The sequence below is a fragment of the Neolamprologus brichardi genome, chromosome 23, assembly GCF_056152115.1.
Source record: "Neolamprologus brichardi isolate AB-2024 chromosome 23, ASM5615211v1, whole genome shotgun sequence".
NCBI lineage: Eukaryota > Metazoa > Chordata > Actinopteri > Cichliformes > Cichlidae > Neolamprologus > Neolamprologus brichardi.
Window position 1 is genome coordinate 563,666 of NC_142125.1, and position 24,747 is coordinate 588,412.

The window sequence follows — 24,747 nt, forward strand, 5'->3', positions numbered from 1 at the left end:
TTACTTCGTTCTGGATGTTTTGCATCATTTTTATGTTCAGCTTTTTACCAGCGTTCGAAGCCAACACTCCTCACAGTGAACGTGCCAGCACTGGATGGAGGTGAGCGGCGTTGTGTAGGTGTCCTGCACACAGGAACAGGCAAAATAGTGAGCAACGTTTACCTGCAGTGCGACAAAGCTGCCACTAGGTGTCCACATGTAACTACAATCAGAGCTTTGCAAGGAAGCGACGTTTGAATGTTTGTTGGGATTATCGCTCATTTATTTATCTCTTTTATCCCACTGTGATATTTTACTTTGTAACAATTTTTCTTTTTCAAATTTAAATCACAACAAAATATTTAACTAGCTTTTTTTTTAGCCATGCAAAAAAACTGTTCATTATTACTTAATTATATATTTCCAATAATTAATCACTTACATTTTTACATGTAAAATAATAGAAACAAATAAATTCTCACAGACTGGGGTCGACTTTGAAGAGCAGTGTGTGGTGCATTTGGGCTAAATAAATATTTGAGTGAATAATTGTTCAGTGTTTTGATTCTTTCCGTGTAAAATGAGTCAGTATTTAAATATCGCAGCTTTATCAGATGCTAATATTTGTCGTGTGTATCAAACAGTATTGAGGTCATCTGCAGTCCAGTCTGATCATATGAGGAGTCGCAGACAAAAACATTTTATATATTAAAATATTACTGTATTAATTATGTTAATGAAGAAACAAACACACACCAACAGTTTGAATTGTTCTCGTTTCTCTTTTGCTTTAATTCGCCGTCACACTCACCATGCAGATCAGACATTTAAATCTGTCTCCTTTAGACAGCTGTTTCTCCAAGTCCCGTATCCGAGCCTTAAGTGCGTCTAATGTTGTCAGCGTGGAGTCCTCCGAGAGCCTGTGTGCGCACACACACACACACACACACACACACACACACACACACACACACACACACACACACACACACACACACACACACAGGAGGACGAGGGAGGACACACGAGTTAGGCAGACACTGGAGAGTCATTTATAAATCGAAGACAGATTAAATTATTCGCTGGCCAACATGGACACTGAGCATGAAATTTAGCAGCGATCACGTTGCCTGCACTGGGCGTCTCATTTATCATGGGCAGCGGGGCGGGGCTTAGGTGTCAGCGTCCTCACAGAAATAGACATACACGCGCACAATTACAGGACAGACTATGTGCAAACATACTGTACAGATGCATTCAGCGCAATGAAACGTGTACACGCCTGCATCACCTGCTCAGACCCTGACTGATGACATCATCACACTGATGTAGTATGGTATTATGTGCTGGGGTATAACAGGTACGGCATAAATACAGGACCAGGATACAGAGGAATGGCTTCCTCTGGTTGGCCGATAGACCAAGTGCATGCTGGGAGAAGCAACAGCTGGATCAAGCTGCCTCCACCACGTCAAACTTTAATTTGAAGACACACAACTCTGACCACGTCTCCTCTCATGTCTCCAGAGTTACCGGCTCAAAATCCATCAAATACTCAACAAAGACGGATTATTTGACTTTGACTGAACGTTCATGGGCTCGTTGGCAACTTGAACAAAGTGTGTCAGACTTGCTAAAAACAAACCATTAATTAATTGAACCATTTATGAAATTTGGGTTTAACAAATGTTGGTCCAGAGTGCAGGAAAGCAGGGAAAACACGATTTACCTTTAACCTCTAAAACTTAATTTTTATGAATGTTTATCGAACCTTCTGACATTTTTTAACCGTTTAAAACCATAACTCCCTGAAATCTTTCATTTTCTGATAACGGAGAGTTTGTTGGTCCTTTAGACAAAAATCATAATCGGCATGTGAGAGTTTTAATTTGCTACATGAGCCATATTTTTGCAGTTTAGTCATTAAAAATGTTTCATGCAATTTATCTCATTTTTTGAGGGTAAAAAAATTAACGCTGATGATGTCAGAAAAACAGATGTATGAAATATGATACGCTGGGCTTTAAAAGAAATTTGCAGATATGAGTTTTAGACTTTTTTATTGCTTATAAATGTATTGTGCACTTTATTTAGTTGGGGGGGGGGGGGGGGCACACTGTTGAAGTGGAAGCCTCACAGAAATGTTTCTACTGTATATGACAGAGTGGGCATGAACGGGTCAACGACATAATGGATTAAATACTCTTTGTTTTCTTCTTTTTCCAATGAAAGTTTTCATTAAAATTTGTTTATATGGCGTCAAATCACAACAGCAGTCGCGTCGATGTGCTTCCTGTTGGAAGGTGAAACCCAACAATCAGACCTTTGTATGAATAAGCGCTTGGCGACAGCGGGAAGGACGAACTCCCGGGGCTGCGAGCGGCTTTAACAGTCTCTCAGTTTGTGTATAAATGTGTTAAACTGCAGCATCTGAGCGCTTCAGCTGTGACAGACTCACGTCTCTATCTCAGCGTTTCTGCAGGTGTGAGTGAGACCGGCGGCGCTGCCGTCCTGTTTCTCTCCACTGCTTGTAGACGGACTTCCTGGATACACAAACCAAGCAGATTACAGTTACATCATAGTTTTAGGAACTGTGCTCAGCTGCCTCATTATTCCTAACTCACCATCATTTGACCATTTATTAAAGTCCAGGTTTGCTCTGGATTCAGGCGCCGCGCTGCTGCTGCTGAAAACAAACAGAATATATTTACTGAAAGCATCTGAAGCTGAAACGGCTTTGAAATGAATTTAGTTCATATTTATGTAAATGATTACTGAGCGATCGTCACACGGACACGTACTTCACTGCCGTCTCTTTGGAGCTTTCTCCCGAACAGGGAATCACGTCTGTGTCCGTGTATCTGCAAACAAAGTCAGGAGAAAAACACAGCAAGTGTGCGAGGAAGCACTTCCTCCATGTGCACGTATATCCCAGTCCCCCACTTTACTGTAAACGCATCACAACATTAACATGCTGTTTAGCGTGCACGCTGGCGTTCTCTCCAGAAGGATACTGCGCTCTGCCGTACTCCAGAGTGTCGTCTCCGTCCACGTCCAGGTCTGCGTCGCTGTCTCGACACTCCTTAGAGGTGGTGCTCACCAACATCGCACCTGGTGACACAGATGCAAATCGTTGTTAACGGCCAAAATGCGACGCTGCCCGTGTATCTGCGGCGCTGTGACGGCGCCTGTCAGTCAGTTTCCAGGTCAGAGCTGCTCCTCACGCCAAAGAAGCTGCTGCTCGTAAGCCGAGCTTCCAGCATCCTGCTCCGTAATCTGGACTGAAAAGTTCAGCGCTTCTTCAGCTGCCACTCAGTCACATTACTCCCCTCCACTGAACAAGCTCACACACACACACACACGCACACACACGCACACACACACACACACATGCACACACACGCACACACACACACACACACACACACACTTACCTTTAAAGCCTATAGACGCCATCTGTATCCTTCTCCTCTCATTCCAGTCGTCCTCCAATCCCAACAAGTCTGCCGACCCCTCCTGAAAACAACGCCGCGCACACACATGTACACACAAAGACACACACATAAACACACACATCGGGTCACGTATGCCTCCTGTAGCCCGGAGCTACATATCTGCCTCCGTGAACCGGCGCTCGCGGCGCTTCCACATGGATACACAGTGACAGTGATCCGTGCGCCACGTGAACAAAGCCAGGCAACGACGTCTCGGGGTTCGAGGTCGGCGTGTCACACGTTACATATGTTCATCTCTGATTACAACACAAATGTCAGGGAAACAAATACTGGCAGAGCTACCTGTGCTTCCTCTGGTTTCCTCCTCTTCATCTTTCCCATCCTGACTGAACACAGAAGACACAAAAGAAATGTTGTTAACGATGTTAAAGGGGACGAGGCGTCAGCTTTAGGGTTTAAATCAGGCGGCACCATCAAACAAGTCGCAGGATTTTTAGTAACAGAATTATGTGTAATGAACTTATTTGTTCCTGTACATACAAACGTACAAGTTTGAGCTCTTCCATCTAAAGCAGCCGAGCTGACCAGCCCAGAGCAAAAGAAAGACGGATTTTCTTTTTGTTGGTGAGATTTCTTAATATTTACAGCTCTATTTATTATCTCTATATTATTATATTTTTATTTAAATAAAAGATAAAAATACTAACGGGATAAATTATGCAAAGACAACACCGTGAGTCAGCAGCTAAAAGCAGTGCATGAACGTCCTGCACTCAGTACTTCACATGCAAACAGTGAAGAAAGCGAACAGTGGTGGAAGACGTACAGCTTTTACTTCAGCAGTAATACGAGTGTGGAAGTATTACGAGTAAAAGTTCTGCTCTCACATGTTTTGGTTAATAAATCCAGTGAAAGTGTTCATTAAATAAACAAATAAATAAATGTGGGGCTAAGATTTCAACATTAGAGCGTCACTTTTATAAATCATGTGTCATGTATTGAATTTAATCTTAAAGGAACAAAAAGTCATTATTGTTCGTCTGGTTCAGAGTCGATGATCGTGCAGACAGGAAATGCTCAAACGTAAAATCCACCTGCTTGTGGAAACCGTCTCGTCCACGTCTAATAACTTCCAACATTTAAAAATATGAAAACTACTGAGTTCAGTTTCTGTGTGAGCTCACTCCACAAAATGCACAAGCACATTGATGCCCTTAAAGCAGAGACAGGCAGATGCTTCGCGTGGACAGAAGCTGCAGTACGGGATTCAAAGCGCCCCCCCCCCGTCCCCGCGCTGTCATCCCACCGTCCTCCCCCGCTTTCCTCTCTAAAAATATGAAAGTTAACACGGCAGAACACCAACTGAACCTCCTCTCCATCCGTGCCCTGACTGACTGCAGATTGCAAAAGGGGACATTAAGTTTTAAGGCGCTCTAATTCCCTGCTGGATGACAGCGGCCCCCGAGGGGAACGCACGGCGAGCCGGCGGCTGTGACCCGAGCGCCGCAATCCCAGCAAACATAATGAGGGTTAAAGAGACGGTCATAGATGAGGAGGAGCTCATCAAACAACGAAGACAGAGGAAGAGAGAGAGGAAGAGAGAGGGAGAGAGAGGTTGATTAATCAACAGAGCCCCCTCCTCCTCCTCCTCCGACTCTCCTCTTTTTCCTCTCTGACGTGTATTTAGAAGCTCATTATGCTGTCCGGTTATAAGGCCCAATAAAGGCTAACAGACCTCGACAGCGGCAGTTTGAAGAGTCAGCTAAGAGCTGCAGAGTCTCAGCGGGAATAATAACGGAGCAGGAAGTCTGTGGCGTCCGCCGCCGCCGGGACGCTGCGCAGGTTTGTGTATTTGTGCAGAAATGCTGTCAGACTGCTTTCAAACACGCTACACGCTACATGCTACACGCTACATGCTACACGCTACATGCTACATGCTACACGCTACATGCTACACGCTACATGCTACACGCTACACACTACACGCTACACACTACATGCTACATGCTACATGCTACATGCTACACGCTACATGCTACACGCTACATGCTACACGCTACATGCTACACGCTACATGCTACATGCTTTGATTTATTCACTTATTTAGAAATGGCTGGAAGTTTTCTGTTACAAGCTTCTGAACAGAAACACGTCCTGATCTGGTTACTTCAGATCTACAAAACCTTCATTCGTCTCTGACCGTGACGCTCGGCGCAAACGCCATCAGAAGCTCCGCGGCTGAGCCGTAACGCTAACTACCCGCACGCTGCAGAGGGCTGGCAGAGAAAATAGTTCCTACGTGAAACATTTACACAACACTGTGAGAGTAACAGTGTCAGATATCTCAGTACGTGCGTCTCCCAGCAGATGGCCCCGCCCCTCCCTGAGCCTGGCTCTGCCGGAGGTTTCTTCCTGTTAAAAGGGAGTTCTTCCTTCCCACTGTCGTCAAAGTGCTGCTCACAGGGGGTCTTTATCTTACAATGAAAGCACCTGAGGCAACAGTTTCTGTGATTTATAATAAAATGCGCTTGTCATTGGGAAACGTTTTTTAGATTTGTATTAAAAAAGCAGCTCAGGTGGAATAAATATTAATCTGGTGTCGTAAGGATGTGTCACGCCTGTGCTTCACATTTTATGGAAAGTTTTTGAGACACTTGAAAAGTTAAATAAAGACTATTTCAGGATTAAAAGCATGAACGTAATTATATCCATTCAACTAAATAAACGCTGATTAATGAGCTGATGTACTCGCTGTTGTTTTTCAAACCTGTCTGTGGAAAGTGTCAGAGGTGGTCTTTTATAAAATCAATGTTTCTCGTGTGTCGAATCCTCGGTGACTGTGGGGAAGAAGAAAAATGCTTCTCAGTGTTTCTTACCAGCTTGTGCGCAGTCTAGGTGGGCTCCTGCGCTGTGGGGGCGTAATGGGGCAGATTTGACGTAGCACCTGCACCAGCAGAGGTCATCGACTGTTAACATATCAAGGGGTCAAAGTTTAAAGGTTAATAGCTCCTCTGCTCGTGGGGGCGCTAGGCCAGCTGAGATGGTGTGGGAAAAGGTGATATCTGAATGAGTGGTGAGGGTGGGGACGACGAGCGTGAACAAAATATCGATTTCATTTTCTCAACTTTACGACGTGACAGTCGCCTGGTCTGGACTCTGAGTGTGCGGCACAGAAACAACATTCAGCCCACGTGCATCAACGTACCGTTTAATCTGGTGTGTCTGTTGGCCCGGACGCGCAGAAACGTCTGCAACAGAGAAGAAAACATCATTCGCACTCTAAGAGAAAACTGTCCATAAAAATAGACGATGCTGTTGGAGGAAGCTGTCACTGCAAAAAGAGACGTAATCGTGCACGTAATGTTTGTGCCCCGTGATCTCAACGCTGTGCTCCTCCATGTTTACATCACTGTGTGTCTGCTGCTCTGTGAACATGCCGTGCAGGATAGATTGTACAGGCTTGATGAAGCTTCTCGTTCTGAGGGTCGAACGCTTCGTCCTCACAGACATGCACAAGCTGTTCTTTGTCTGTGTTTTGATCACAAGAGATGAGTCTCTCACTTCCTACCCTGCAGATGGACACACAGGCTGAGTATTTCTAACGTAGACATCGTGCATTTCAACCCAATCCTTAGAAACTAAAGCAGCTATACCCCAGCATTCCTGACCTGTGCAACAGATGCAACACGTCCCCCTGTGATTTAACTGTTTTTTGCCTGCGCGTCACTTCAATTATACTGGACTTTTTACTCTGAAGTGCTCTCTCATGTTTTGAGCGTTACTCTCAAACCACGTCCACTAGTTGCCATTTTTGGTGTTTCTGAGGACGCCACCCTGAACCTCAGTCGTAAGCAACTGGATATTATCGCTTTCACTTCACTGCTGGCACGGCGTCGAATTTTGCTGTCCTGGAAAGCTCCTCACCCTCCAGCCCGATCACGTTGGCTGGAAGATGTTATGTTCTTCTTAAAAATGGAGAAAATAAAATTTAGACTCAGAGGAAATGTTAATAAGTTCTCACAGATGTGGCAGCTTTTTATCATTTACTTTAACTCATTGAAAACACAACAGACTAAACTTTTGTACCACAGGTTTCCCTTTTGTTATGGCTTTGGGAGGGAGTTGATTTTTTTTTTATTATTATTATTTTGTTTGTTTGTTTTTGTTTTCTGTGTCATCTGAGTCTTAATGGCCTAATTTGTTTTGATACATGTCTTTATATCAGTTAGTGCTGTATTGGGCCTGATATGTCAAATTACATGTGCAAAACTTTATAAATAAAGAGGGGAAAAAAAAGAAAGAAACTAAAGCAGCAAAAGGAAAAAAAACAACTTTATATGTTTGTGAGGTCAGCGGCACAAGGATGCAGCGTTTGGAGACCCCGTTGGGTTTCATCAACTGGTAATTGTAAGGTTTATTTAATGCCTTACAATATGTTCATTACGATGCACTCTTTGAAATCCTACCTGGTATCGGTCAGAGTGGGCCTCCTCGGCCGGTCGAGGGGGCGAGGTGGGGGAACTTCCCTCTCGCTTGATGTGCAGGGACAGTGAAAGAGTCTGGAGCCCGAAAAAGAAAGAATCAAGTCAAAGGCAGGACGACGGCTACTTCCTGAATGTGGTGACAACATCACAGCTACGTGTACCTTTGGCGTCCTTATGAAGTGGTCGTGCTGGAGCGGAGCTGCACTGTAATAACACAGAAGCTCATATGTTAAACCTGTTTGTACTCTGCATAAATCAACAACACAACGTGCCCAGAAAACCTACAAACACAATGTTGTCTTTTAAATGTCAGCCGGTAAACAACCTCTGCTCTTATCTCTGAATGTGTATCCAGTGTGCGTGTAACCTCATTTTACTCCTCACATTGTGTCTGTCACACGGATACTGTAGACACACACACACACACACACACACACACACACACACACACAGTGTCCCCGTGGGCCAAGTTCAATTTGAAACCATTACTGTCCACGGAGCGGTCGTTAAGCAGATTTGGAGTGTAATGCCTTTATTGGAGAAATCATTCTTCTGTTCTAAGCAGCAGGTAATGTGTGTGTGTGTGTGTGTGTGTGTGTGTGTGTGTGTGTCTGATCTATGCGTATGTTTTAGACCAAAGCAGCCATTAACAGAACATTATCTGCTCTATGAGTTGTTGCCTTGAGGCCAGAGGCTATAATATGAAATATGTAGGGAACAATGAGGCGGCTTGTAAACGCTGCACGCAGGTGACAGAGAAGAAGGCAGCGACCACCTGGGGAAACTGAGGGGGGGGCATCCAGAGAGAGGGATCTGTCTACTTTAATTATCACCTCAAAGCTGAAGAGCAAGAAAAGGACAAAGATAAACGGAGGTAGTGTAAACGTTTGAGACGGTGGTGAGAGGGAAACTTTCCCGTAAAATGAAGCATCCTCAGGGAGTGATACCTGATCTGCAGCTGGGCCAGTTTGGCTAACTCCTGCTCCATGTGCTCCTGCAGCTCGCCGGGTCGCAGCACGGCCTTGCAGACGGGACACGCCGGCGCCTGAGCGTCATACAGACCTTTGACTTTGCCTGCGAACGTGAGGTGTTGAACAGTTAGAGGTGCTGATGGGAAACTGCGTCGTGAAAACCCTGTTTACTGTTAGACTACCCTCTCAAATACTTAACACTTGACTTTAAATGGATACAGAGAGAGGGTTTGAGAGGCTGAACAAGAACAAGTCGAATCCATCACTTAATTTATCACATCAAGATTTTTCTACTTTTTGTGATTTTCATTAAATTTGTGTTGTGGGACTTAATACGTGAGGTGGTGCATAAAGACTATTTACTGCACAGCAACATGTCAGCAAATGCTTCTGTTTCACAACATAAAAGAACAAATATTCATTACAAAAACAGAACACACAATCACAACTAGAGATGCACGATACCACTTTTTTATGTCCGATACCGATATGAATCCAATAGTGTGTTTTTTAATCAATAAAACTGTTTTTTAATATCTTGCTGCATTTTGTATAAGTTTATACTCAAGTTTAAATAAATAACAACACTAAAGCTATTCTGTTACACCTGTGTGTAAAAAATACAACAAAATATTTCATAGTTCAGCAAAACTGATCAATCTAATAAACTTAAACCTGCTCCATCCTCCCTATTCTGGTGTTTTAAAGAGTACTTAGCAGAAATATTAAGCAACCTGACTAATAGGGTTGCAAACTCCCAGCAAAAAAAAAAAAAAAAAAAAAGGGAACCACACCCCACCTCCACCTCATGATGCTTAATCGACGTAATCAAATTTAATTTGATGCAGTGTGAAAAAAAATGCACAGAAATAAATAATTTTTCAAGAATAATTAAATAGATTCAACATCTTTCTTCTACAGAACTGCAGACTGCACAGATGGTATCTTCCCAAAGGAAAAAGTACTACAGCTTACTAGGGTATATTAGACTTAACAGTTACTATATACAGTAATGGACTTCTATATATTTTACATCAGATTAAAACTTTGGGTGTAAGATTCAGATAATTATTTATTAAAAGTCGACATTTTAAATGAGAATAAGAAAGAAAAGTATGTCTTTGTGCCCCCTTTTCCCTGTTCATGCCCTATCGGCCCCCCTGGCTACACTTTGCTAGATCCGCCCCTGCACAGTTACGTCAGCTGTAGAAAAAGATCCTGGTGTAGAAATAATATTAAATAAATTCTAACAACAGCTGATCAAGCTTAAACATGCTGCTGTTGTTCAGCCGCTGGTTTCCTCTTTCTGGTGCAAAGTGAGCCAAAAACAAAGAAGAGAGACGATCAGCTGATCATTGATCAGTTTGGTGATTGAAGTAGCAGCAAGAAGAGGCAGTCGCTCCATATATCTGTTGTTAAGCTTAACGCGGGAATGCTTTACAAACATTCAGAGATGAACTTACACACTTGCTTTACTTCTCTCTGGGAAAACTTCCTCGGAGATGAAATGCTGGTTTGGTAGCGACGCTACAAATACACACAGCAGCTCTATCACGTGACCACACTGCTCCGCCGTGCGGTTATGAGCTGAGTTACGCCGTGTCGCAAGTTTTGTGAGGTGCTTTTTTGATATTTAATGGATCGGATTACATTTTTTAAAATTTTTCTCCAATATCCGATCCAGTAATTTACGTCAGTATCAGACCGATATCGATCGGATCGGTCCATCTCTAATCACAACAGCATGAAGTTTATTAAAATCTGCAGTTTTGATGCTTAATGATCCAGAAACATGTAAAATATCCGAGGTGAGCAGCATTCAAATACACTGTGAGGAGTAACTGTCGCACGTGTGCACATCAAAGTTGAACAGGTGCCTAAAAACAGAATACTCGAGTAAATGTTGGATACTTGGTTACTTCAGACGTTCAGTAGCTGATTGGAGCTCTGTGTGTGTTTCTGTTTAGTGGACCCGTCTACAGACGGGCGGCGGTGGTGAGAGTAAAGTCAGGTAACACACTCGATGCTACGCCCCCTGCTGTGTGTTGACACCATACGCTGTCAATAGGAACATTACCCAGGAGGGCCGCTCGGCCCATTGGGCCCCACTGATGGATTACTGCCATAAGCAGACAGCTGGGAGCCCGAGCAGCTCTACTATATCAAGGTTTTACCTAGTAGATGAGGTGATTTACTCCTGAAAGCCATCAATCAAACGGGGAGGGCTCGTAGGCAAGACGCACCTAATTTTCCATCCGGGCACAGCCGAGGGGGGAATGACACCGTGTGGCGATCCCAGTTTGTTTTAGCAAAGACGATTCCAGTTTAATATGGGACTGAACTTCCTCCAGGACCCTGTTATGACACCGGACTAACACTTTGCTCCGAGTCCAGCTGACCAGCGATACTCGGGCTTGTCCGTCAGCCGCGGTCCCCTGACATCAGTGGCGCTGTGGGACCGTAATGAGGAAACAAATGGGGCAAAATGGGCTCTAAATAAAACATGGGGTTGGAAATAGAAAGTGGAGTCAGGTGTCCTTGAGAGAGTGACAGCTCCCCCCACCAAACACACACCCCTGCCTTTTTTGCATCCCCGAGCGGAAGCCTAAATGACTTTTCCCGACACGCATTGAGCGTTCCCGAGCTTTCCGCGCTCTGCCGCCCGGAACATGCAGGCATCAGTAAACAATGAAATCTGTGGGCTGAAATTGAATTTATAACCACATTACCTGCACAGATAACGTCTGTGAATGGCGCCGCGATAAGAGCAATGGGATTTGATTTTCAGGTGTTTTATTGGTCCACTTTTTGGATAAGCCCCCCCTCATCTTACTACACCCCCACCCCACCCTACACCTCCACACACATCAAATTTAATGGTGAGGAAGCGAGAATGTTTGTGTGTGTGTGTGTGTGTGTGTGTGGGGGGGGGGGGCAAGGTGTTTCTGCGCAGTGTACCAGGGGCACGGAGAAAAGTTGTTGTACCATAGGCACCAGGAGTGTATGTGTGTGTGTGTGTGTGTGTGCTTGTGTGTGTGTGTGTGTGTGTTTGTGTGTGCATGTCTGCGTGCGTGTCTGTGTGTGTGCGTTCTTGTAAGTGACAGTCGTTGCTTCACGAGCACCTTTTTACACGTCTCCGTCGCCCCGCTGCTCTCCGCCCCGCTGCTCTCCGCCCCGCTGCTCTCCGCCCTGCCCACATAAAGCCTGTCAGTATCAGTCAGCCTCAGCTCGTCTTCAGCCTGGGGGGTCCGACACACAACAGGGGCTGTAAAACCTGCCTGTGGGGCTCGTTAACTGTCCCCTCACTGGGGCAACTGGCTGGGATGGACTGGCCCATCTGATGGATTCGCTGTCTGTCTCTGATTGTTTCCTTTTTCTGTCTTTGTGTCTCGCCGCTTCAGCTCCTCCTTTCCTGTCCGTCTAGCCTTTGTCCAGCTGCCGTTTTCACCCTTGACTTACAGACGCCCACTTGAGCTTGTTTGGCTGGATTTGCTGCCGTGTTCATGAGAGAACAAAATGCATGGATCAGATATTTATTTCTTAGTGTTTTGTAGTTTATAGGCGTGTACAGCGCAGGAGGAGCACGGACAAACATGCTAAAAACAGTCTTCGGCTCCCCCCACCCAGCCTCACGGCCTCCCCACTACTAACAGCAAACAAGTCCACGGCGTGTGCGAGTCTGTTGGAGCTCGAGTGTCCCGGGATCAGAATCCTGCTGACAAATCCTCAAAGCATCAAGCCTCCCCCGGGGCCAGTGTAATGGCCGAAGCCAACGCCCATATGACGGCTGCCAGTTCTGCTGATGCAGATGAAGCGGCGATGCCTAACGTGACCTTTAGTGAATGCCACATCGCATCAGGCCTGGATGTCACCCACTGACATTATGCCGGGGCACGAAACGGCTGTTCTGCAGGGGGAGACGTGGTGACGAACGTCCCCCTGGTGACAAACCTGTAGACGTGGCGTAATTCTGATTGACGCGAGCAGGACCGGACGGCTTTGAATGGCAGCGGGCGTACGAGCAAGCGTCCGGGGCAGAAACTGAGGCTTTTATTTGATTTGATGTATTTTTTGCACAGCCTGCGTCTGTTTTTCTCTCTGAGTGCTGAGACAACTCACTCCAAATGGCATCATTATCCCAATCATCAAACAATTCTCTAAGCACATCAGAAATCCCTCCATAAAGCTGTAACAAGCACAGACTCTATATAACCAGTAGGCACGTAGGGATCGGCGGGGGCAGGAAAGTTAACGCTTGGCGGCGAGCGCCACAGCGGTGGGTTGTGCAGGCAGGTCCTTGGCACACTTTCAGAGGAGACGGAGGGCTATAAAAGCCATTGGCTCCTGCCACACCTGTACCCCTCCCTGTCCCGCGGCCTGCTTCCTATTTAAAAGCATCACATGCAGGATATTAGTCAGGGCTTTTTGTGAGGTAGAGCAAACCTCTGAGACAGAGGGAGGGGGGAGGGAAAGTATGCAGGCCGCCGTTTGTTTTTTATTGGGGAAATAATGGCCTATTGAGAGGTTGGGTATTTAATGAGCAACATAATAGGCCCTGTAGTAACACATCTGCTATGAGCAAAGTCATTTCCTCAGCTTTCAAAGGCTGTAGCAGCAGCCTTTGAAACAGCAAGTCCAGTTGCCTTTGACTTAGTGCTTCTGCATATCTGCTTTTTATTAATTGCAGAATGGCTGCGGCGGTAATACCTGCGAGACGAATGCTGCTCGGCCCGGTGCTCAATCCTAACCGCATTCGGCGGCTTGGAAGGCACCTACGCTTCCTCTCCTGGCTTGACCTCAAATTTCTCACTGTCCAATCTAATTCCAGCATCCTTCAAAATATCCCTCCTACTCTGCAATCAATTGTGTTTAATGTATTAAAGACACTCGCCACAACCACGGCGACCTTTGGCCCCTGTGCAAATCAATGCCTCGTTAGACCGCTAATGATCATTCATTGACTAATAAGATCTGTATCAACCTCTTGTAGCGCATTGATTGGCCTTTGGCCTTTTTAGTGCGATGTGCGTAACGGGAACAACAGCAGACAGCAGCTGTAAGTCGCAGAGAGTCAGATGATGAAAAAGCTCCTGGTGGGAATGGACGGCAAACCCCAAATAGACTCATTCTGAAGCACCTCAGGCCACAACCCTTTCTCCTGCTCTGCAGATCAATGGACATCACCTCTCTGACCACGGGTCAATCAGCGCACAGACTCCCAACTCCCCCCTCTCTCTCATCTTCTCCATTAGTCACAATTGTTCCATCAGCTGCGGGTGTGGCCCAGCATATATGTGTCCAATCATCTCATTGATGGAGAGTGGACCGGCTAGCTGTGCGACTGCGTCCCTGTGACCACATTTCCTTTCTCAGGACCTCGGGGCAAAGATCGAACCCTGCCTCCGCTCCGACCAATCAATCTGCCCCTCATTGAGATGCATGGCTCAATGATCTTTGATAGTGACTTCCAGATTGGAGCGAGGAAGTGGAAGTCAGGGAGAAACTTACGGCTGTCCTTGGGTATGTGTGAAAATACACAAGACCAAATGTCATTAAATGTTGTGGCTTTAGATCAGAAACGTGGTTTAGTCTTTACAGACCAGCTTCGTTTACATAACCTGACCCTGAATCTATTTTCAGGACTTCTGGACCAAAAGTCTTTCAAGTCCAACATGAAATGTGTTACTGTTTCCACTTCACTGATATAGCAACACACTCAATGCAAAACATCGGCTGCTGCTGAGGCTGACGCAGGCAGCGTGTCTACAAGCGTGCTGTTGTGCATCCTGATACACTGAAGAAGAAGCACGCCAGTGAGCACGGGGAAAGATGGTGACTGCAATCACTGATAACAAAGCCAGTAAAGTCGTGTACTTTGTTATCCTAAAACACACGTTACTAGTTGTTTTAGGGTTTTATTTAAACAGGTTTGTGAAATCAGCTGTAGTCCACAGGTCAAGATATTTGCATGTACTTAAATTCCTTTAAGAAGTTCAAGACATAATCCTTTTTTTAACTTTGGTGTCAAACTGGGTGTTAAAAACTGCGTAAAACTGTAAAACTGTGTAAAACTGAGTAAAACTGTAAAACTGTGTAAAACTGTGTAAAACTGCGTAAAACTGTAAAACTGCGTAAAACTGTGTAAAACTGTAAAACTGTGTAAAACTGCGAAAAACTGTAAAACTGTGTAAAACTGTGTAAAACTGTAAAACTGCGTAAAACTGTAAAACTGTAAAACTGCGTAAAACTGTGTAAAACTGCGTAAAACTGTGTAAAACTGTAAAACTGCGTAAAACTGCGTAAAACTACGTAAAACTGTGTAAAACTGTAAAACTGCGTAAAACTGTAAAACTGTGTAAAACTGTAAAACTGCGTAAAACTGTGTAAAACTGCGTAAAACTGCTTAAAACTGCGTAAAACTGCGTAAAACTACGTAAAACTGTAAAACTGCGTAAAACTGTAAAACTGTGTAAAACTGCGTAAAACTGTAAAACTGTGTAAAACTGTAAAACTGTAAAACTGCGTAAAAATGTAAAACTGTAAAACTGTAAAACTGTAAAACTGCGTAAAACTGCGTAAAACTGTGTAAAACTGCGTAAAACTGTAAAACTGCGAAAAACTGTAAAACTGGATAAAACTGCATAAAACTGTGTAAAACTGTAAAACTGCGTTGGTACCAAGCGTGTACATTTGTCCCTGTTTTACATGATGCGACAAAGCTAAGGAGAAAACTGAGTTGCAGTAAATATTGAGGTTTAGGGGAAGTCGGGGGAGAGTCAGGTATAACCCCCCCCCTGCTTAAAACTGCGTAAAACTGCTTAAAACTGCGTAAAACTGTGTAAAACTGCGTAAAACTGTGTAAAACTGCTTAAAACTGTAAAACTGTGTAAAACTGCGTAACTGCGTAAAACTGCGTAAAACTGCATAAAACTGTGTAAAACTGCTTAAAACCGCATAAAACTGTGTAAAACTGCATAAAACTGTGTAAAACTGTAAAACTGTGTAAAACTGCGTAAAACTGTGTAAAACTGTGTAAAACTGCGTAAAACTGCATAAAACTGTGTAAAACTGCGCAAAACTGTGTAAAACTGTAAAACTGTGTAAAACTGCGTAAAACTGTAAAACTGCATAAAACTGCGTAAAACTGTAAAACTGTGTAAAACTGTAAAACTGTAAAACTGTAAAACTGCATAAAACTGCATAAAACTGCGTAAAACTGTAAAACTGTAAAACTGCGTTGGTACCGAGCGTGTACATTTGTCCCTGTTTTACATGATGCGACAAAGCTAAGGAGAAAACTGAGTTTCAGTAAATATTGAGGTTTAGGGGAAGTCGGGGGAGAGTCAGGTATAACACCCCCCCCCCCCCCCCTTTTTTTAAGCTGAGACTTTAATATTTTAATGAGCCATTAAGACTTAAATATGTGCAGGAAGTTTGCTCAGACTTACTCGTGCTATTTTACGCTTTTTAAAGAGCTGTGATGTGGTTCTTTGTTCACATGAGGATCAAACGCAGTGTGATTTGGTAACCGAGCGTCTGTTTGGGTCACTGGATCAGCCAAACTTCAAATCAGGTCAAACTTTCCTTTGTACATTTTCAAATTGGTCCTGACTTGATGTAACTTCTTGGTATTAATTACTCTGAACACCTTATTCCTGAAACAACCATTACAGGGAAAAACAAACCAGATGCACAGCAATGAAGGTCAGAGTACAAGAAAAGGTAAAAGAGCTGAAACTGCGGGCCACAAAGTGTCAGCTCTCGACTCGACATCCTTTTGCTAAGCGCTGTCTGTCAAAGTCAGTGCCGTCACTTTGGATCAGGAAGCCGGTGACAGCGGACAGCGACAGAGCCGTTCACCGGCGGTCTGTCACTCATTCTGATGGCAACAACCTGCACTCACAAGCCTGACACACACAGATATCCGTCTCTGTCTCACTCTGTCAAAACCTGAAGCTCTCTCAAGACTCTAAAGGCAACCGATCTCCCTCTGCAGTTTTCAAAGTTTAACTTAAATGTATTTTTGCCAGGAGGGAGAAGAGAAATATGACAATTCGATGACAATATCTACGACACAGTGGCCACCACTCTGCTCTACAGTAAGGGTGGAAGAAGCAGGAGTTTGAGCCTCTGAAAGTCGGGAATTTGGGGAAAACACGAGCAAATTCCAGCAGTAGCAAAGGTTTCCTGCACGTTAGCAACTGCAATTCCTCTGATCTGATTAATGCAAATTTTTTTATGTAGCAAACAATCATTAATGTTCAATCAATGAATCAATGAGTTCTGCAGTGTTTCTTTAGCACAGGTCTGTGTGTTTATGAGGCAGGATGACATCGAGACGCTAACACATCACAATCCCCGTTAGGCTGAAATTAGATTGGCTCCAAAAATACAGATCACTATTACCCAGACCACTGATTAATACACAGTAATGCTCGCTCGCTCTCTCTCCTATTATTCTGTGGCGTCCTCATCACGTCTCATTTTCATTTCCCTTCTCACTCGTTCTCTCAATTAGTGCTTAATAAGGAGAAAATGAGGGGATTGCTCTGTTGTTGCAAGGACTCGACTTTTCTAAACAGTCCGAGTGTGTGTGTGTGTGTGTGTAACTCACACTCAGAGTTTAATTAGTGCAGCAGGACTCTGACACTGAAACAATAACAGCACAGCACAGTAAAGTCCGCGCACGAGGACTTTACTTTACTTTATTACCTCGTCCCCTCGTGGAGGACAGGTGTGACACGCAGACACGTGAGGCCAGAATTTTAGTGTTTGTAACCAGAGATGGGCAGTAACGCGTTACTGTAATCCGATTACTTTTTTCAAGTAACGAGTAAAGTAAGGGATTACTATTGCAAAAACGGTAATTAGATTACCGTTACTTTCCCGTAGGAACGCTGCGTTACTGCGTTACTAAAACCGTGATTTTTTGCGAGAATGTCTCATGACAGTGACGTAAGCGAGTGCGACGTTCGTGACAACAGCTGTGTGCAGATCAACAATGGATCATATATCGAGTGCAGAGAGAGTATGAGCGTGCAGCGTTTAAAGCGTGGAAGTACTGACCTTACTTTGAGTTTGATTCCATAAAAAGTGACAAAAACATTAGTGTCCGTTGTGCGTGGGAAGAAAACTTCTTTTTACAGCGAAAAAACCCCTAAACTTCCAAACAAGCACCGAGTAGCTACGACGTAATGGGAAACTCACAGAGAAACTCGCGGATTCTTCCACTGACCGCTGCACACCTGCACCAGGGTAACCCTCCGCCTACCCCACTCCTGCTTTACAGGTGAAAATAGAGCAACAGGACCGCTAGTCTTTGACTTTATTTATTTTCTGCTGTGTTTTACTTGCATCTATTTGAAAGACTGAGTGTAAACACACAAAATATTTTATTTTATGTGCTGGAATGTGCAGAAAATAGGTTTAAATATTAAACTAATTTCTTCCAGTCAGAGAATGTTGCAGATAATTAAATGTTTGCTTGATGCATAAAGTTAAAAGATTAAAACTAATAAAACAAGTTTTAAAAAGAGACTTTTCCATTTGATTACATTTTGTATGATGATTATGCAGAAAAAGTAGAATTGGGCTGAAAGATCTATCACTTTATCACCTATTCAGGTTGTAAATCCTGTTTTTAAAAAGTAACTAAGTAATTAATTACTTTTGAAAATAAGTAATCAGTAAAGTAACTGGATTACTTTTTGGGGGAAGTAATCAGTAATTAGTTACTCATTACTTTTTTTCAAGTAACTTGACCAACACTGATTGTAACCAAAACTCGACAGGAGCAAAGCCACCGCTACCTGTCACTCTTATTTAAAAGAGGAAAGAAAGAGGATGAACTCGATTTGAACGGTTGCATGAAGCACGCTGTGGAAACGCAGACGAGGTCCACAGACGGAGCTGAGAGGCTACAGAGAAGCTGTTGGAGAAAAAACAGAGATAACATGAGCTCTGCTGTTACGACTGATCGGACAAAAAACGAGAATAAATGAAGATTTTGCTTCTGCAGCTTCTTTAAAACACCGGACACAGACCGGCTGAGAAGGAAGCATTTTTATAAAACTGATCACATGGATCATTATTATTATCATCATCACTCTTCATCAATCAGCCTTAAGAAGACTGCTCTTAAATTACCTGAACTAACTGATTGTGTTTGTTCTCCTGTACTCGCTTCATTGTTTAAAAGTGGAAACAAACAGCATGAAGACTGGCAGGAAAAAAGAGGCAATTACAATATGCTCCGATTAAAAGGAGAAAGATGAACAGGATTCATCTGGTTAGCAGGAGAGGGAGCGATCGCACATTTAGTAACAACAGTCAGAAAAAGAATAACTTGCTGTCCTTCAGGTAACCAGTGATTAATACTAAAAACTCCTGAACGTGAGGAAATTGCAGTTTGCTCAAAACCAACAAAACCTGCAGATGTTGTTACAAAGAATCTGTTTTCGTTCTGAAAGTGTTCGACTTCAGTCGTGCACGCCAGTGTTGGCCAAGAAACAAGAAAAAAGGTTCAGTCTGATCCACAGCTGTTACTGTGCCGTCTTCTTACGCTGGATTGTTGCTTTAGTCGAGTCATTTTGACACAAACATACGCTGCCCACCTGTTTTCCCATCACACACCTGTCCCACATGCACTTTGTGCAGCGCAGGTGAGCAGTGGAAACCTCTCCCATTAGGCAGCAGCACTCTGGAGAGACTTAACTAGTTGCACACTTCAAACAAAGTCTGAATGGTTTGTTTTTTCCAGGCAATGTGTAGCCAGAAAAAAGGACCCCGCATCGGGCCTGAAAGCCGTGTGAGCGGACAGCATCCTCCTTTGGCTTCACCCGTGGGCGTCGCTGCAGATAAGAGCTATCGCTCTCATCTCTCTGCTCGAGATAAGATCTGATACTGTCAGAAACACCGCGAGCACCTGGTGTGTGATACACCTGTGTTTGGGTTAGTCACACTTCCTGAAGATGTTATTGTGTCTGCCTGGGGGAGCGAACAATTACAGCAGATGACGATGGTTTTATCTTCAAATGCTGGAAAGATACAGATGATGGAGCAGCTTCTCTTCAGTGACCCGCAGACACAAAGGTTTTTAAGCGCTGATCGTGCACGATAACTAAAGAAATCCACGAGGACGACGTGTTCGAAGGTTGCTGATGTTCGTCGTTCTTGTTTTATCGTTCAATGAAAATAAAGTTTTACATTCAGCCCATGTAGAAGTAAGAAAACGAGATGAATAACAACAGGACAAACAAGCAGAATGAGAACAACGGCCTTAGAGGTGAGTCGCTGCATCAATCAGCCGTCACAGTGCAAACAAAGGTGAGCTGTATATAACGCCGCTGTTTTCTTTTGTGGCAAAAGGGCGCAACATCTCAGCCTGCAGCGCGAGGCGTCCCGGCACAGACGGGCGACCCCCCCGGCTCAGACGCCTTGTTAGGAAAAAGATATAGTGAGCTTTAATACAACGCTGTGAGCAGAGCGGACGAGCTGTGAGAAATGTGTCTGCAAACACACGTCTCAGTGTGTGTTACACTCACTGCCGTGTAGCCGTGGTGAGCGCAGCGCCGTGTGAGCCCCCGTCAGCAAACACAGGAGAACAAAGAGGCCGGTGGCAGCGCCAGCGGGTGTAGATCTTCTCCGCTGTGTTCTCACGCCGCGAGGTCACGCAGGCGCTGCTCACAGGTCACATGACTGATCAGGAGACTGAGCCGGGCAACTCACACCAAGGTCGGCTCAGAAGCAAGCATGTTAGGACCCTCAGCTGATGTGATGATCCAGCATCAACATCCGTCTGATTTATTTATTTAATGCCAAAGCACAGCAGCAGCTGCCTCGCACGCAGCCCGGCGCTAACACGAGCAAACTTAATGCTTCGTGTTCTTGTTTCATTTTAAGCATTCATCCTGAAAGGATCTCGTAATAAGCAAACACATATAAGCCACAGATTTCTGGCGTTTTGAACTCTCTGTTCCTTACACGACAATCTTTTTTTCCTAATAACAATATAATTACGCCTTCTTTTCAAACCTGTTCAAATGAAACTCCTGAGGATTCACAGCTGGCACAATCGTCTGAGTGCTGATCTCATTTTTCAGATGTCAGCGGGATGATTGCAGCAGCGGTTTGACAGCGTTACGTAAGATCAGCCTCTGAGTCTCAGCATTAGCATTGAAACAATCCACAGCATGTATCCCATAATCATTCAGTGATTGATTTGTAATTGGGCTAATGGGGTCGTGACCGAGACAACAGGACGTATAAAGAGTCTCTGCTCTCACAGACTCGCAGCGAGCGCTGCCTGTGTGGTCTGCGGGGACAATTAGCACAATCTCCATACTAATGGCAGCCTGTAACGGACACTGCTGAGCCTGCCAGCCGCTGCGTGCACGCCGGTGATGCATATGCATGTGTGAGGGAATGCTTGAATACGCGCATATCCTTCCTTCCTGCGTGCAGCTCAGCATCTCCTCCAGATGAGGTGCAGATGATGCACTGAGCTTCTGTGCTGATGTATTTTTATGTGCGTGTAAGTCGCCCGTGTTTCACTGAAGCGAGCCTCGTCTCCGCCCCTTCTGCTCGCAGCTCTAACCCTGCTCCACGGCCACTCATTAGCACCGTAATAAAGACCTGAGACGACACGTAAAAGGTTATATACTGCTGGACTGTTTTCCTACCAATTATCAGAGCTGTGATTTACGGCTGAGACCCGATGCAGCTCTCTGCGGAGAACTGGGGGAGTGTTTACACCCCTACACAGCGGGGTGAGGGGTCAGTCCTGCTCAACTTTGACCTTTCAGGCAGAGGTGCAGAGCAGAGAGTTGGGCAAACAGTTAAGCACCGCTGGAAGCGACTTGATCGATCAGAGGGTTTTTAGGATGCACGTGGAAGTAATCTGTGCGTTTCCTGTGCAGGAACGTGGTTATTTAACCCCCCACCCCAACTTTCAGTGTATAAAATCACTCCCTGTTTGCTGAGTTGTTTGAGTTTCCCAACTCGGAGCGTGAAATTTATGCACTACACAACGCCGTCGAGAAATTCCCACACTGGAAGGAAGCGACAGGAGCCCGTGGTGTGTAAACCAGTTTGCGCTAACAGTCCCACGGTGCGTAACGCTGCATTTTAGAGCAGCAGAATTTACCCTCCTACTGGGCAAAATGACAATTATTCATAAAAGTTCAAACTCTCAATTTGTTGCTCACTGGAGTAAACTGCTGCTGTCTCTTATATGGACGCGCTGACATTTTCCAGGCGCCTGAAGTCATTTCCCTTTATTCATTTTTTATTTTTGAAACACCCTAAAAATGCACACTTGTTAATCAACAAGAAGTGCCAACCCTGCTCCCTGAGCCACTGATGTCAGGAAGTTGTGTATCTGGGAGGTGAAGCTACCACGCCTGCGTGCCTTTCACTTATTGGCTTTTGTCGAGCTGCTCCACAGCTGGGAGACTTGCAACAAGCACGATTGACATGCTGTAATGAGGTCTGTGTGTGTCACTGGCAGACACACACATATAGTTTCTATCATATATATGAGCTGGTTCCTGGCTGTTATCCAAGCATGCAGGATTGGTCTTGCTGTCTCCTCAGCGGCGTGTGTTTAACCCCAGAATTTGGCCTTCATGCCCTCCCTATCTGCCTCGCTGATTTGTTAAGCTCCAGGAACGTGTGTGTGTGTGTGCGCTACTTCTTACCAACACACAACATTCAATCTAGCAAATCTTTACCGAGTGTTTGCTACGCGCACACACGTATGAAGGCTTTGATGTGAGATCACAGGCAGCAGGTCGATCAGCTGCACGTATAGAAGCAGAAACGATGGAAAGAAGCCGTTCGTTTGAACGAGGTGTTAACGACCTCTGAGCCCTCGTTACATCTCGCTCTTTATCTCGATGTCTCTCAGCCAGAGATGGGCAGTAATGTGTTACTGTAATCTGATTACTTTTTTCAAGTAACGAGTAAAGTAAGGGATTACTATTGGAAAAACAGTAATTAGATTACCGTTACTTTCCCGTAGGAACGCTGCGTTACTGCGTTACTAAAACCGTGATTTTTTGCTAGAATGTCTCATGACAGTGACGTAAGCGAGTGCGACGTTCGTGACAACAGCTGTGTGCAGATCAACAATGGATCATATATCGAGTGCAGAGAGAGTATGAGCGTGCAGCGTTTAAAGCGTGGAAGTACTGACCTTACTTTGAGTTTGATTCCATAAAAAGTGACAAAAACATTAGTGTCCGTTGTGCGTGGGAAGAAAACTTCTTTTTACAGCGAAAAAACCCCTAAACTTCCAAACAAGCACCGAGTAGCTACGACGTAATGGGAAACTCACAGAGAAACTCGCGGATTCTTCCACTGACCGCTGCACACCTGCACCAGGGTAACCCTCCGCCTACCCCACTCCTGCTTTACAGGTGAAAATAGAGCAACAGGACCGCTAGTCTTTGACTTTATTTATTTTCTGCTGTGTTTTACTTGCATCTATTTGAAAGACTGAGTGTAAACACACAAAAATATTTTATTTTATGTGCTGGAATGTGCAGAAAATAGGTTTAAATGTTAAACTAATTTCTTCCAGTCAGAGAATGTTGCAGATAATTAAATTTTTGCTTGATGCATAAAGTTAAAAGATTAAAACTAATAAAACAAGTTTTAAAAAGAGACTTTTCCATTTGATTACATTTTGTATGATGATTATGCAGAAAAAGTAGAATTGGGCTGAAAGATCTATCACTTTATCACCTATTCAGGTTGTAAATCGTGTTTTTAAAAAGTAACTAAGTAACTAAGTAATTAATTACTTTTGAAAATAAGTAATCAGTAAAGTAACGGGATTACTTTTTTGGGGAAGTAATCAGTAATTAGTTACTGATTACTTTTTTCAAGTAACTTGACCAACACTGCTCTCAGCACACTCGAGCTTCCACTCTGCGACCACGCCAGCTCATGTGGGACGATCACGGCAGGAGACGGAGGCAGAGGCTACAGGATGTGTTGTGACTCATGTGCTGTTGACCGTCTAACAGGTGCTGATGGTCACTGCACAAAAGACCCCCCTCCTCCCCCGTCCTCCCCCCTCCTCCCCCCTGCTACTGTAAAATCCAGACTCACAGAAGTCTCGTCTGTCTGACGAGCAGTGTGGTCCGCAGCCTCCTGAAGACGCTGGCATGTGTAGAGGACGCTTACACACACACAAACGCTGCACATGCACAAACACATACAGGACCACACAGCGCACGTCTACACAAGGACAAACTCGCTGCTTCCCGACTTCATACGACGGAGAGAAGGAACAAAAAGAGCTGAGAAGACTTTCCCCTCCTGCCAGGATGAAAGCCTCCTTTAGCTGGGAGAACATTAGGAGGACAAACCACCATCACAACAGGAGGGGGAACAGCCGACCACGGCGTGCTCTCACATCAAACGCAGCCGCCATTAATATTGTAATGCTTCCTCCCCGAGCGCCAAAAATCAAGAACAAGACTGCAGCGTGGTCAGCGTGTGAAGTGCTTACACGACGCAACGTTAAACAGACTCAGCCTTTCTGTGCTGCCCCGTGACGTTTTTATTTTTTATTTTATTTTCAGACGGGAGAAAATGATGCTACTTTTTTCTTTACCGTACTTTCCAATAAATTTGGTCTTTTTTCCTTTAGTTCTTCATTTCCTGCCTCCTATTTCTTCTGCATTTTTACACATTCTTATTTTTGCAATAAACTTTTCTCACAGAAAAACAAAATCACAGCAAAGAGCCATAAAAACAAAGAACGAACCCTGACGCATGAGGTTAGCGTGACTGTTGGTGCATGCAGTCCATATGCTCGTCTGCCAGATAAGAGTACACACACAGGGAATT

At 44.5% G+C, this 24,747-nt stretch overlaps 1 protein-coding gene across 3 annotated transcripts in view; it reads right to left on the bottom strand.

Annotated features, from left to right (window-relative positions):
• Window positions 1–24,747, bottom strand: part of rnf220b (ring finger protein 220b) — a 30,577-nt gene that overhangs the window by 650 nt on the left and 5,180 nt on the right. Inside the window, exons 3-15 of one of the 3 annotated variants that reach the window (XM_087836028.1) lie at window positions 8,866–8,992; window positions 8,080–8,122; window positions 7,901–7,993; window positions 6,640–6,682; window positions 6,311–6,400; window positions 3,777–3,820; window positions 3,414–3,495; window positions 2,994–3,090; window positions 2,781–2,840; window positions 2,604–2,659; window positions 2,438–2,522; window positions 791–899; window positions 49–123 (exon numbers count right to left, since the gene is read on the bottom strand). In XM_087836028.1, coding sequence (XP_087692154.1) covers window positions 49–123; window positions 791–899; window positions 2,438–2,522; window positions 2,604–2,659; window positions 2,781–2,840; window positions 2,994–3,090; window positions 3,414–3,495; window positions 3,777–3,820; window positions 6,311–6,400; window positions 6,640–6,682; window positions 7,901–7,993; window positions 8,080–8,122; window positions 8,866–8,992 — 1,004 coding nt within the window. Of the gene's footprint in view, window positions 1–48; window positions 124–790; window positions 900–2,437; window positions 2,523–2,603; window positions 2,666–2,780; window positions 2,841–2,993; window positions 3,091–3,413; window positions 3,496–3,776; window positions 3,821–6,310; window positions 6,401–6,639; window positions 6,683–7,900; window positions 7,994–8,079; window positions 8,123–8,865; window positions 8,993–24,747 lie in introns of all 3 variants that reach the window. The other 2 variants (XM_087836027.1, XM_087836030.1) reach the window with 2 other exon arrangements.